Raw genomic sequence first — 12,020 nt, forward strand, 5'->3', positions numbered from 1 at the left:
GACTTTTGTGTAGCCTGGCTGATTTGTATGCATGTTTTTAGTTGACTTACGTCCTTATGTTTAAATTATCTCATAGAATTGAGTGAAGGCAAGAGCTCGTGAGCATGTTCAGGGTCCCGCCACTAACGCCTTGTTTCATTCTGAACCACTAGGTGATTCACCGATGGGTGCCTTGCAGCAGAGACCCAGGTACTAGGTCCCACATTGACAAGACAGTACTTCTGGTCCAGATCGATGATAAGTACGTGACTGTGGTGGAAACCGGGGTGCTTGAACTTGGGGCTGAAGTGTGAGCCAGTGTTTTGTAACTACGTTTCTTGCCCCTGTCAATTCCGAGACGTTGGAGAAAGAGAGGCGAGAGCAGAGGACGCCTACAGGGATCTTTCCATCCCAAAAGGAGAGACTTCAACACCGAATGGGCTTGGCTAAGCGCCTCTCCTTCGCTCTTCGCCTTGACTCCTGTCACTGTCTTCATCCCCAAATAAAGCTGAAATATTTTTTTAAGTTAGCTGCTGAGAAAACATTTTGCATGAAGGATCAAGTTCTGTTAAAATACATCCTTTAAGAGTTTTTTTCATATTCATTGCCTATGCTTTAAATCAACAAACTCTTAATTTCTAAACTTCACTGATCTTATATTTTCTCATTTCTTTGCCAAAAATAATTGCCATGTTTTGTCATAGAACATGAAATCCATTTACTTTGATTTTTAAAAACAGATCCGTGTAGAAACCTTCAGTTGGACATAGAGCAGTATAAAGGCTTAATGTACAGTGAGAGACTATGAACAGACATATTTATCTTATTCCTTGAGCGCTAAAAACTTTAATGAAGAAAAACTGCACTAATTTTTTACAACAATGCACTAAAGTCTGAGATTTTTCAGAACATTTATTTATATATAAAAATAAAATACCATTATTTAAATTGACTTTGGGATTAACCCCTTCCCCTCCCTTATAAACATACGTATCAGGAACTATGCTGCCCATTTTTCTGTTAAGAGTCTGTGCTTGATGCCAGTACATTGGAGGCTCTTTGAAATGAATACTAAATCTCAAGAGAGAATAGCGTCATGATTGACGTTTCCCGGAGCCAGTCCTGCGCACACTCTGCCAGCTCCCGAGTCCGCATCGTGGGTGAGCTCCAGCGGCGGGCCCTGGTCCTTGCTGCTCTCCATCGGCACACTCTCGGGGCCAGTCCTGGGAAGGAAGCACTTGTGCTTTTCAAAGAAAAAGATGAGTGTCCAGGAATTGAAAGAAAGGATTGATTGCCTTTTATTTTAAGAGTTCTTAGCTCTTGAAGTTATTTACATGCAGTTCAGTTAAGTAAAGTTTTTTCAAACAAAATTATCCAAACGGTGCAGTCCTTATTGTTATATCCCTCTTTAATAACTTCTTTAATTTTTCTCTCCTTTTTCTATTACTTGAATTTTATTTCCTATAATTTATAGTGTTTAGCTGTAATTTGAAATATTTATAACTGTAAATTGACTTAATTCATATGTTGTCTCATAACATAAATTTTATTTTTTTAAATGCATGTATTCAGGGAAATTTATATGATTTACAATTGGGCTGGGTGGGAACTGCAATTTAGATTTGTCAACTGTTGGCATTTTTTAAATTCTTCTGAAAATTTTCCCTTGTTAAGTGAAAAAGAAGACTGTACGTTTCTTCTGAGCATTTAAGAGCAGCCGTCTTTCTACCGCCTGAATGGACAGTTAGAGGAGGTGAAATTAATCTTCATCAAGCGCTCTATGTAATCTACTATATCCAGAGTATTACAGTTTCAGCCTGTGGCACTAGCCCATTTCAAGTACTCACTAGACACTGCCTAGTGGCTACTGTATTGGACATCGTGGGTTTAAAGTCTCTTTTTTATGAGGTGACAGGAGAGAGGAGCTGTTTTTCCTACTAATTGTAATATAGATCTTACAGTGTAGCATAACACTTCAGTAGAAGGAATGAAAACTAAGGAAGGAAATAAATAAATGCTTCTTACTGCATTTCCACTTAAAATCTATTTCTTTTTCCTTTTTCTAATTTAACATTCTTATGGTTATTCAGGACCCAATGTGCCTTGTGTTAACATTTCCAGACTTCACACTTTGTAAAATTTACTGTTTAAAAACATTTGTCAATGATTTTCTAAACCTTTGCACAAAGGTACCCTTTCTAAATTGACCAATCAAAATGTGTTTCCCTGATACTGTCACTGTATTCTATATTTGCCTTTTTTTTTTTGGCAGTTCTGTAGTATGCCATTAAAGTTCAGGCTCTTTTTTTTCTTCTTCTGAAAATATATATATGCTTATCTATGTATATTTATTTAAAATCCTCTCACAGGAATTTTGCTCCCCTTTGCCTGTTCCCTTTCTGAAATAAATGTGATCTTTTTATGGTCGTTACCTCGGTGAGAAGATAAGTATTAAATGCTACTAAATACTAATATTTAGTATTAAATGGAAAATAATTCACTTTCCTACATACACACACAAAAAATCTGAATTTCAGATGATTTAGTCAGAATGGCTAGAATTACTTTTATTCCTAGCCCCTACCTCCTACCCCCAATTGTTAAACACACTCCTAAAAGCCAGATTTCAAATGCCAGACTAAATTTTATATGGAACACATTCATTGCATCTTGATTTGGGGTAGCAACTAGGACATTTTCCTCAAAACAGGTTGAATTTTGTTATCAGATAGCTCTTTAGTGAAGTTTTATGAATCAGGAACCCTGTTCTTATTTTTTAAGGCTAAAATGGGTAGTCTTTTACAAATTATAGTACTTTTCTAATAACTGCATTAGGGGAAAAGGTGATAATTGAAGAAATATTTCTTAACAATAATTTGACCTAAATTATTAAATAAGAATATACTTCCGTTAAATTGATCATACATGTCTTATTCTACTCCCACCCCTCAGAATAGTGAGCCATTTCGATTCCCTGCTTCACATTTTTATTAATGTGTGAGACCAGCAGAGATAATTAGTGTCTTTACTTCACAGTTGCAAAACTTTCAGAGTTCCATAAATTGAAAGTAAAAATATGAAATTAAAACTAGTATTTTATTTATTTCCTTTAAATAGAGTTTCATTAATGCCTTTTGTTGTTGTTTGATTTTATTTTTTCCCCTTTGAAAGAGAATCCTGGACTGTATATAATGTTAGCTTCTCTTCTTGTTTCCTCTCAGAGGTAAAAATAATTGTATAGCTCAAAATTAAGCTTTTAGTTAATCTTTCAGCTTATAAATTGGTGTGAGCCCTCTTTTTACTCCATTTTCAATACTTGATAAGACTTTAAATGTTCACTTATTTCTAAAGAACTAATTTTTTTTTAAAGAGCCTAAATTAATATGTTGATATTTGAGGGGCTTGGGAGAGTAGGTGGTAAGACTGTATATTTTTATGGTAAAAGGAGATTAGCTACCTTTCAGGAAATCAGTGAACAACCTTCATCAGTGTTCTGCTTTCTTTGAGTTTCCATTACTGGAAGGTTAACTTCCATTAAGTTTGAAGTATTTTTAAAGGTATTTCAAGTATATCTGAGATGATCTTTGAAACAGAAGTAGTCAGACAGTGTTTCTGTTATGAGATAAGGAAAATTCCTCTGTACTAAGTGTCAGGCAATGAAAATACAAGTTTTTATGTAGGAAACTACATCTCATTAAGAAGATGTGAACTCTCTTTCTGGGTTGGTTTATTTTTACATTTTGTATCAAAATACAAAGAACAGCCTCAGATCTAAGCAAGAGTAGCTTACTTATCCTTAATAAATTCTGAGCAGCTCCTCTGCCTCTTTGAGAAAATCTTCATTTGTTTGATGGCTGCATTGAGTTGTTCATCCAGAACAGGGTCTTTATGATTTGCTCAGAGTCTAAAATTACCTTTTTCTTTTAGTTAACTTTTAAAAACCCTTCCTCCTAAATATGTGGCTTGAGAAGAAGGTAACAGTAATATGAGTGAGAATTCTTTGAGTTTATATTTACTGGCTGCTGAACGATAAACTGCAGCCCAGTTGTTAATTGCTTTGTGTTTATTTTCATTACTTTTTCATTATTTTTAAGTCCTCAGTATTCATTCTTAGTTTTTGTTGTTTTTTATAGTGTAATGTGATAATATAAAGTTACTTTGCCTGGACACAAATGAGGTATAAAACATCAATTTTTATCTAGAGGCTTTGCCTTCAATTCCAAGTGTGGGGAGAATAATGAACGTCAGTGAAGGCAGAGATGATACTTGGAGCCTGCGACTGGACTGGGGGCTTTCTGTTTCAGTCAGGTAGAAAGTGAGTTCTGTTGATCTGGAGAAAGGAAAATGAGCCATCACTGTGTATTTGTGCACCCTACATTTTAATATTACATTGGCTATGTAGAGAGGGTTATTTTTTAAGTATTAGAAAACAGCTTCTCTTTGTTTCTCTTTTTAAAAAAATATAGCTGATATACATCTAGGCCTCATTTTTAACTTGTTAGATATTTAGGTAAGAGTTGTGGTTGAAAAGGAATTTATTATACAAATAGTTCTGGCAGGTATGTGAATGGAGTATTAATTTTGCTTAAAAACGGAAGTATGGTTTCTGCTTTGAGTCACCTCATCAAAATAATCTGTAAAGACTTATGTGTGATAAGAATTTCTTTTAATTGCTTATCAGCCACATACTCTTTCTGGGATTAGAGTAGGTAAGTCTGTGTATGAGCTGACCTTCATTATCTGCCAATTTACAGAAGCAGCGTAACGCTCTTGGGGGAACCAGAGCTGCTAGTCATCGCAGGGTTCGTGACAGCTCTGTCCTAAGACTTGGCCTATTGCACAGGATTATACTTACTTTCTTAGGCCTCAGCTCTGCACCTGACAGTTTATGATTCAGTGGAGCCAAGCTAAGGAACAAAGGTCATCTAAGGTTGTGGTCAGAGTGAACAGGGTGTTACTAGCACAGATGGGGTGATAACCTGGAACTCAAGACAGAGGAGCAGTGGAGAATGACGGGGGTTTCGTGGCATTGTGGTTCAATGAGATTTTCTAAATTATGAAGTTTGATTCTACAACCAAAAGTATAGAAATGGGGGCAGAATCATGTCTGCTTATGCTTTGTAAAAGCTTGTAGTTTAAATGAAGATCATTGTAAAAACTATACGAGCCTGGTAGTGCGCTCTGCTGAGGGAGAGGAAGAGGCTACTGGGAGTGACTCGGGGAAGGCAGATGTGAGGAAGGCAGTGCCTCTCTGCCTGATGGCGGGCTCCGGAGGGTTCACTGCCTCTACCAGCATCCAGCATAAACCCGGGATGAGAAATGTACTCACGTGTGTGTGAGTGTGTGTGTGTGTGTGTGTGAGTGTTTGTTACTCTAAACAGTTTGTAAATATTGCAGTTGTTTAAAATGGAAAATAAAAGCTGAGATTGTATTTTTTTTCTTTGCAAATATATTGCATCAAAAATACAGTATCGACAGTGGATAAAACACTGAGGAAATAAATTTCTTTTTCCATTTTGCCTTTTGTCCATTTTTGTCAAATTAAGAAAAATTAGCATGTACCATATTAAATTCTGCATAATACATTTTAAAAACGTGCTTGGTTCTGAATCATTTGAAACATTTGGCCTATAAACAGGTAATTCATCTTACAATAGAAATGTACATAATTCAAAATGTATCATAGAGATAGGCCAGACTCTTCAGCTAAATCCCGTAAGCCAATGAAAGATACACGGATCTCAGCAATGTTCTGCATGCCTGCAGGATCTGTTTAAAATGCAGTCACATTATTATTTAAAAATCAGTATTTCCTCTTCAGTCACAACACCATGGGTTTTCCCATGTTTTCTTTTCAGCAGTTACTTGACTCTCCTACATCAGATATGGCTCACTGGGTGGTGTCGCTGCGGTAACAGCACACAGATAGCCAGTGCAGGGTCGTTTTCCAGCACCAAGTTTAACCTTTTCGTTTGTTCTAAATGGAACACAATCTCCATTGATAGCCTAAGCACTGAAATGTGTTCCAGGTAAAAGCTAAGTGAACTGTATCTGTTTTTTCTTTTTTTTTTCTTTTTGAGCTGGGAGGGGTATTTAGAGAAATAAAGTGGTTTAATTACTGAAAACTATTCAGTCCACATGCTTATGATTCATTTTGTGTGACTGTAGACCTTTTCTTTGAAAACATGGGGCCAGAGGACAGGTGTCAAAGTAGCTTCATTGTGGTAATATCTTTTCCTCTGGGAACCAGAGACTGTCCCATCCCACAAGTTCCAACGTGTCTCTAGTTGATACCTGTTTGTCAACCTGTATGTCACCCTCTGGGGAGCAAGTCGGAAAGGAAACCTGTAGGTAACCGGGGGTCACGGGTGAGAAGGCCAAAGAAATGGCAAGTCCTGAAACAGGACAGCTGCTGTGTCGCCCATAGGTGGCACGGCATAACCACCACGGCAGCCCGGCTCGTCTGCTCATGGCCTCGCTGCAGGCCTGATGGGAATGGGACGTTGACCTGAAGATGCAAGACTCTCACTCAGCCCTGCCCTTCTAGACAGCATGGAAGATCAGGTCAAGTTTAAGGTGTATTGTTTTCATAATGAAATTTCCATCAGCATTATTTTGTAGCTACAGTTGCACAAAGTGTGTTTTAGATGGAGTAAGGCGGCCTTAAGAGGTAGAATTCATGTGGGGGGAGAGAGGTTCCAGAGGGAGGCAGATCGCCTATCCAACTATGACTGGCTTTGGGTTTGTAGGTTACTACTTAAACTTGATTTTGTCAGAACCAAAGGTTTATTTTAGAAACCTGATATTTTTTCAGAATCTGAATTAACTTCAGAACCAACTAATAAGACTTAATATCCAAAATTTATAAAGAACTTATAAAACTCAACACCAAGAAAATCCAATTAAAAAATGGGCAAAGGACCTAAATAGACACTTATCTCAAGAGAACATACTTATGGCCAACAGACATGAAAGATGCTCAAGCTTTCTAGTCATCAGAGAAATGCAAAATTAAAACCACAATGAGATAGCACCTCACACCTGTCAGGATGGCTCTAATCAATCAATTAACCAGTGCTGGTGAGGATATGGAGAAAGGGGAACCCTCGTGCACCATTGGGCATGCAGACTGGTGCAGCCACTGTGGAAAACAGTATGGAGTTTCCTCAAAAAATTAAAAATGGAACTGCCTTATGACCCAGCAATTCCACTTCTGGGAATATATCTTAAGAAACCCAAAACACTGATTCAAAATAATATATGCACCCCTATGTTCACTGCAGCATTCTTTACAATAGCCAAGATGTAGCAACAGCCCAAGTGCCCATCAGTAGATGAGTGGATGAAAGAGATTTACACAATGGAATACTACTCGATTGTAAAAAAGAAGGGCATCTTACCTTTTGTGACAGCATGGATGGACCTGGAGAGTATTATGCTAAGTGTAATAAGCCTGTAAGACAAATACCATATGATTTCACTTATGTGGAATTTAGTAAAGTAGAAATAGACACATATAGAGAACAGGCTGACAGCTGTTAGAGGAGGGAGGGCTGGGTGAAAAAGTTGGATATTAAGCAAAAAAAGCCCCACAAAACTAATAGCAGTATGGTAACTGCTAGAGGAAGGGAGGGATGCGGGAGGTAGAAGATAAAGAGATAAAAGTGGTCATGGAAGAAGACTTTTGGTGGTGAACACAATACAATAAACAGATGATGTTTATAGAATTGTGCACCTGAAACAATTTAACCAATGTTACCCCAATAAATTCAGTAATAATAAAAGTAGTAGAAGATCAATATGTTGGTCAGAGTGCCAGTTTATTAATTTATAGTTCTAGAAATTGGGGCAAGCAAGTGTTCAAAAAGATCAGTAAAAACTATTTTTAAAAAGAACGTTTACAATTTGGGGTCTGCTTAACCTGAAAAGGATTGTTGTAAAGTTATCTGATCTTGAAATATTCCATATCCAAGGATGAAGATAATAAATTACAGTGATAGACTGATTAGACATAATTGATCTAACAGTGAAAAGGAACAAACAGGTTACTGACATGTCTGTGGCTAAGGACTGGCATATGGTAACTCTTACATCGCAAGTTCCAGCGAAAGGACTCTATATAAAGCCATAATGAGTTTCTTTGAAAAAGGTTGATGCAGCAAGGAAGTCCCCACTGTGCACCAGAACAAGCCTGCCAGATGTTTCATCATCTGACGTAGGTGGAAATTGAGGGCAAAAAAAAATTTTTTTTCAGGAGAAGGTAAAATTATGACTCAGATACAAAAATGTGCACATGTTCAAGGTTTTATTTGATGCATTAATCTGAAGAATTAACCCCATGTTATAACAGGCTCAAATTTAAAGTTTTTGAAAGCACATTTTTATGGAGTAGAGGAATGTTGAAATGTAAATAGAGACAAATGTTTTGAGAGGAGGAGTCAATTAAACCTCTCCTAAAGGAGACCAAGTTTACATGTCTTATCAGCTACCTACAACTTACAATGTTATAAAGTAGCTCCCACTGAGTCAGGATCTGATAAGACAGAAGGATGTGTTATAGCTATGTATAGTTTCCCACTGACGTACAAGTTTATTTTAACCTGGCACAATTTTTCTTTTACCTGGGGTTCAGTAATTTGCCTGAGACAATACACATAATACTGGGGGAAATTCCTCTCAGTGGTGGTGCCCAGGATGTTGGAATTGCGAGGGGAGCCCGAGGAAGTCGGTGGGAGCTGCTGCTGTGATTCAGCCTGGAGGCAGTGTTGGCTGGGAGGTGTGACTAGTGGGTTAGTGCCTGTGTTCGCAGGCTGAGCCTGATAGTTTTGCACAGGAAGTGAACTGGGGAGTGCTTTCAGGGCAATGTGTGTGAGGGAGCACAGGAGGCTGGGCTGAGCAGAGGGAGGAACTGAACTGTGATGCAGTGACCACAAAGACTTGAGTCCACATCTATAGGGAGATCTGGAGCTGGACGGGCCCTTCTAAGATGTCCTGAATGAAAACCATGAGTGTCCTGAGAACCCTCACTGCGGAGGGCACCCCTCCTGGCAGCTGGGGGAACGCTCACCTCCTTCCTGAGGGGGACTGTGGGCCGAGCACCGCTGCACCCACCACCCCCTCCTCTACTACCCTTTTGAGATTCCTCCTGGACTAGCACCTCTGCTCGTTCAGGCGCTTACCTGCTCTTACCTCCCGGCTTACTTGCTGGGATGACCGACTCCTTCATCCTTGAAAGCTCTGAGTCCCTGGTCACCCTGCCTTCTCAAGCAGGGACTGCTGTACTGAACTGACCATTTGCTATTTCAAGTGGACAAGGAGGGACCAAAAGACACCCTACGGTTCTACACTGAGATTCTCCAGTTAGGCTTCCATAAACTCCTTAGCACCGTGGCCCATCATAGATGCTTTGAATACCTTAAGGTTACTAGGTTGGGTGGACGCAGCCACAAGGCTGCTCGCACCACATCCTGGACTGGCTGCAGAGATAAACTCTCTCTTACCCAACTTTATATTCTGTTCCCCTCGCCCCATCCCCCTGCAGACCCAGTCCTATGTGGTTTCTCCTTGCTTCTGCCAGTGCACACGGGCAGGGTCTCACGGTCCTCCAACAGGTAGTCCCTTTCCTCCCTTAGCAGACCCGGCACTGCCCTGGCCAGGGGGTGGTGTGCTTGGCCAGTTATTGGCCAGGCAGCCAGAAGGGGAGGTGGGAGGAGATTGTGAAGGGCAGGAACAGCCTTTGAGTCGTCTTCGAGCAGGAGGAAGTGGGTCACATCTGCAGGCCAGTGTTCGGCGGATCTGGGGCTTAACAAGAACATCGTTACAACCACGGTGTCAGCCAGTGTCAGGGGGCTCTAGCGCTGCCCTGGGTCCCATCCGTCGAGAGCCCTGGGCGTGGCATGCCTGACTCGGGCATCAGTCTTCTCTGGCGCTGTCCCCTTCCTGTTGTGCTCTGGCCGGACCTTCTGTGGATCAGTTACTGGGTGAGGGCTGCCCCCGAAGGAGACTCAACCCTGGGGATGTAGCTTCCTTTGGAAGGAGGGCAGTTCCTGGGGAGGGACTTGGCTTTGATCATCGAGGGGAATGAGTGTGTGGTCGTCGTGAGGGAAGTCTGGGTGGCACGCAGCATCCATTACACTGACCCTGGGAATAGAAAGGAGGACTGTAGGTAAGAGAACGACTTCTGGAAGAAGAATTTATAGGATATGAGGAGCCAATCCATAGAATTCTTTCACTCAGGAACACTTACTACCTTCCCTGTGCTCAGCCCTGTGCTAGGCACAGGCTATGGGGGTGGGGTGGGGAGGGGGGTCCTGGGCCTCACGGAGCTCACAGTTGGAACCCGTGCACTAACGGGACAGTCAGGGCGGTGCCGGGATTTCAGCACCAGCATCAACGGGGAGGCGCCTACAGGACAAGACATCCTGGGGTGTAATGGAGCTTGTTATCAGCTCTGGGACTCGTATTTTTCCTTCCACAGAGACACCCAACTCCCCGACTCAAAAGCTTCTTCCTGGGGGGCTCCGAAGTTCAGAGCACGTGTTAGTGCCCACCCTGCTGGTGGTGAACAGTGACACCTCCTCCCCCCCACTGTCCCAGCTCCCGACCTGCCTGCTCACGAGGAGGGGAGGGCTCGCTGTTAGAGTTTCTCCAGGCGGGGCCAGTGAGACCCTCGCAGAGGGCAGTAGCGTGTTGAGCAGTGACCTTTCCTTGTGTTCATGGAGGAGAAGATGGGAACAGAGTCAGGAAAACTCCCACATCCCGGCAGATGAACGCAGGCCTGGGAACAGAGGCGCTGCATTCTAGTGTCCCTCACACAAACGGCCACCAGAGGGCAGCAGGAGCTCGGCCTCACTGGGGAGGGATTGCATGGGGGCAGTGTGTGTGTGTGTGTGTGTGTGTGTGTGTGTGTGTGTGTGTGTGTGTCGGGGGCAGGTGGTGCCCCTGACACACACCTTCCAGAAGAGATGTGAGGAACAAAAAGTAGCTGAATGACAAGACCCTGGATCCTACTTCCCCCCTTCATTTCATTTCATTTTATTTCTTAACATCAATTCACAGAGATGTCTAGCACACAACATTTTAGTAATCAAAGTAATTTTAAAATCATGAAGGCATCACTGGTTCCTGAGAAAATGTCAGACCTGGTGCTAGTCTGAACTGAAAATGAGATAACTTCGAAGGGCCTATTTAACAATTACTTTTCCATTACAGTTGACTTGCAATCTCATTTTACATGAGTTTCAGGTGGACAGCGTAGTGGTAAGACAAGCATAATTTACAAAGTGATCCCCGGTGTCTGAGGTGGAACCTATTCAAACCACATACCATTTCTTTCTTTTAAAAATATTTTTATTGATTTCAGAAAGGAAGGGAGATGGAGAGAGAGATAGAACCATCAATGATGAGAGAGAATCATTGATTGGCTGCCTGCTGCACACCCCACAGTGGGGATCAAGCCCGCAACCCGGGTATATGCCCTAACTGGGAATCGAACTGTGACCTCCTGGTTCATAGGTCAACGCTCAGCCACTGAGCCACGCTGGCTGGGCCGCAAACCATTTCGTATACCCTCCCAGATCCACACCTATACTGCTCACTTCCTGTACCTATTCCCACTTACCCTGAGTTCTTTCCTTAGGTTAAATGTGGGTCATAAACCTAAATATCAAGATTGCCCCTTAAGACATCCGGTCTGGCCGAAACTGCGCTGTGCAAAGTGCTTTCTCTCCATTGTTTCTCTGGGCTTCTCCAGAGATGGCGCTGGGGCTGTAAAGCTGATGCCCTCACAGCCTCGAGGAACATCGTGTGTGTGTGTGTGTGTGTGTGTGTGTGTGTGTGTGTGTGTGTGTCTCTGCAGCCACTCGGCCTCTCCCTCAGCTTCAGAGACTGGGCAATGGACCACCAAGAGCCCTTCTGGATGCACCAGGAAACACACACTCTTCTGTTGCCATCTAATAAACTCGGACCTGTTACTGCTCAGCTGGGAGCTGAATCTGGTGGGAAATTTGGAGACATGAGGCAGGAGGGTTGGGAATTGGAGC

General features: G+C 41.8%; 1 protein-coding gene across 1 annotated transcript in view; it reads left to right on the plus strand.

Annotated features, from left to right (window-relative positions):
* Positions 1-5,493, plus strand: part of PCNX1 (pecanex homolog 1) — a 156,816-nt gene extending 151,323 nt beyond the window's left edge. The window contains 1 exon segment of the mRNA XM_014457768.2: positions 153-5,493. Within this exon segment, the coding sequence (XP_014313254.2) occupies positions 153-293 (141 nt within the window). The 3' untranslated portion in view covers positions 294-5,493.
* The last annotated feature ends 6,527 nt before the right edge of the window (positions 5,494-12,020 follow it).

The sequence above is a fragment of the Myotis lucifugus genome, unplaced genomic scaffold (assembly GCF_000147115.1).
Source record: "Myotis lucifugus unplaced genomic scaffold, Myoluc2.0 scaffold_85, whole genome shotgun sequence".
In the NCBI taxonomy this organism is placed as follows: Eukaryota; Metazoa; Chordata; class Mammalia; order Chiroptera; family Vespertilionidae; genus Myotis; species Myotis lucifugus.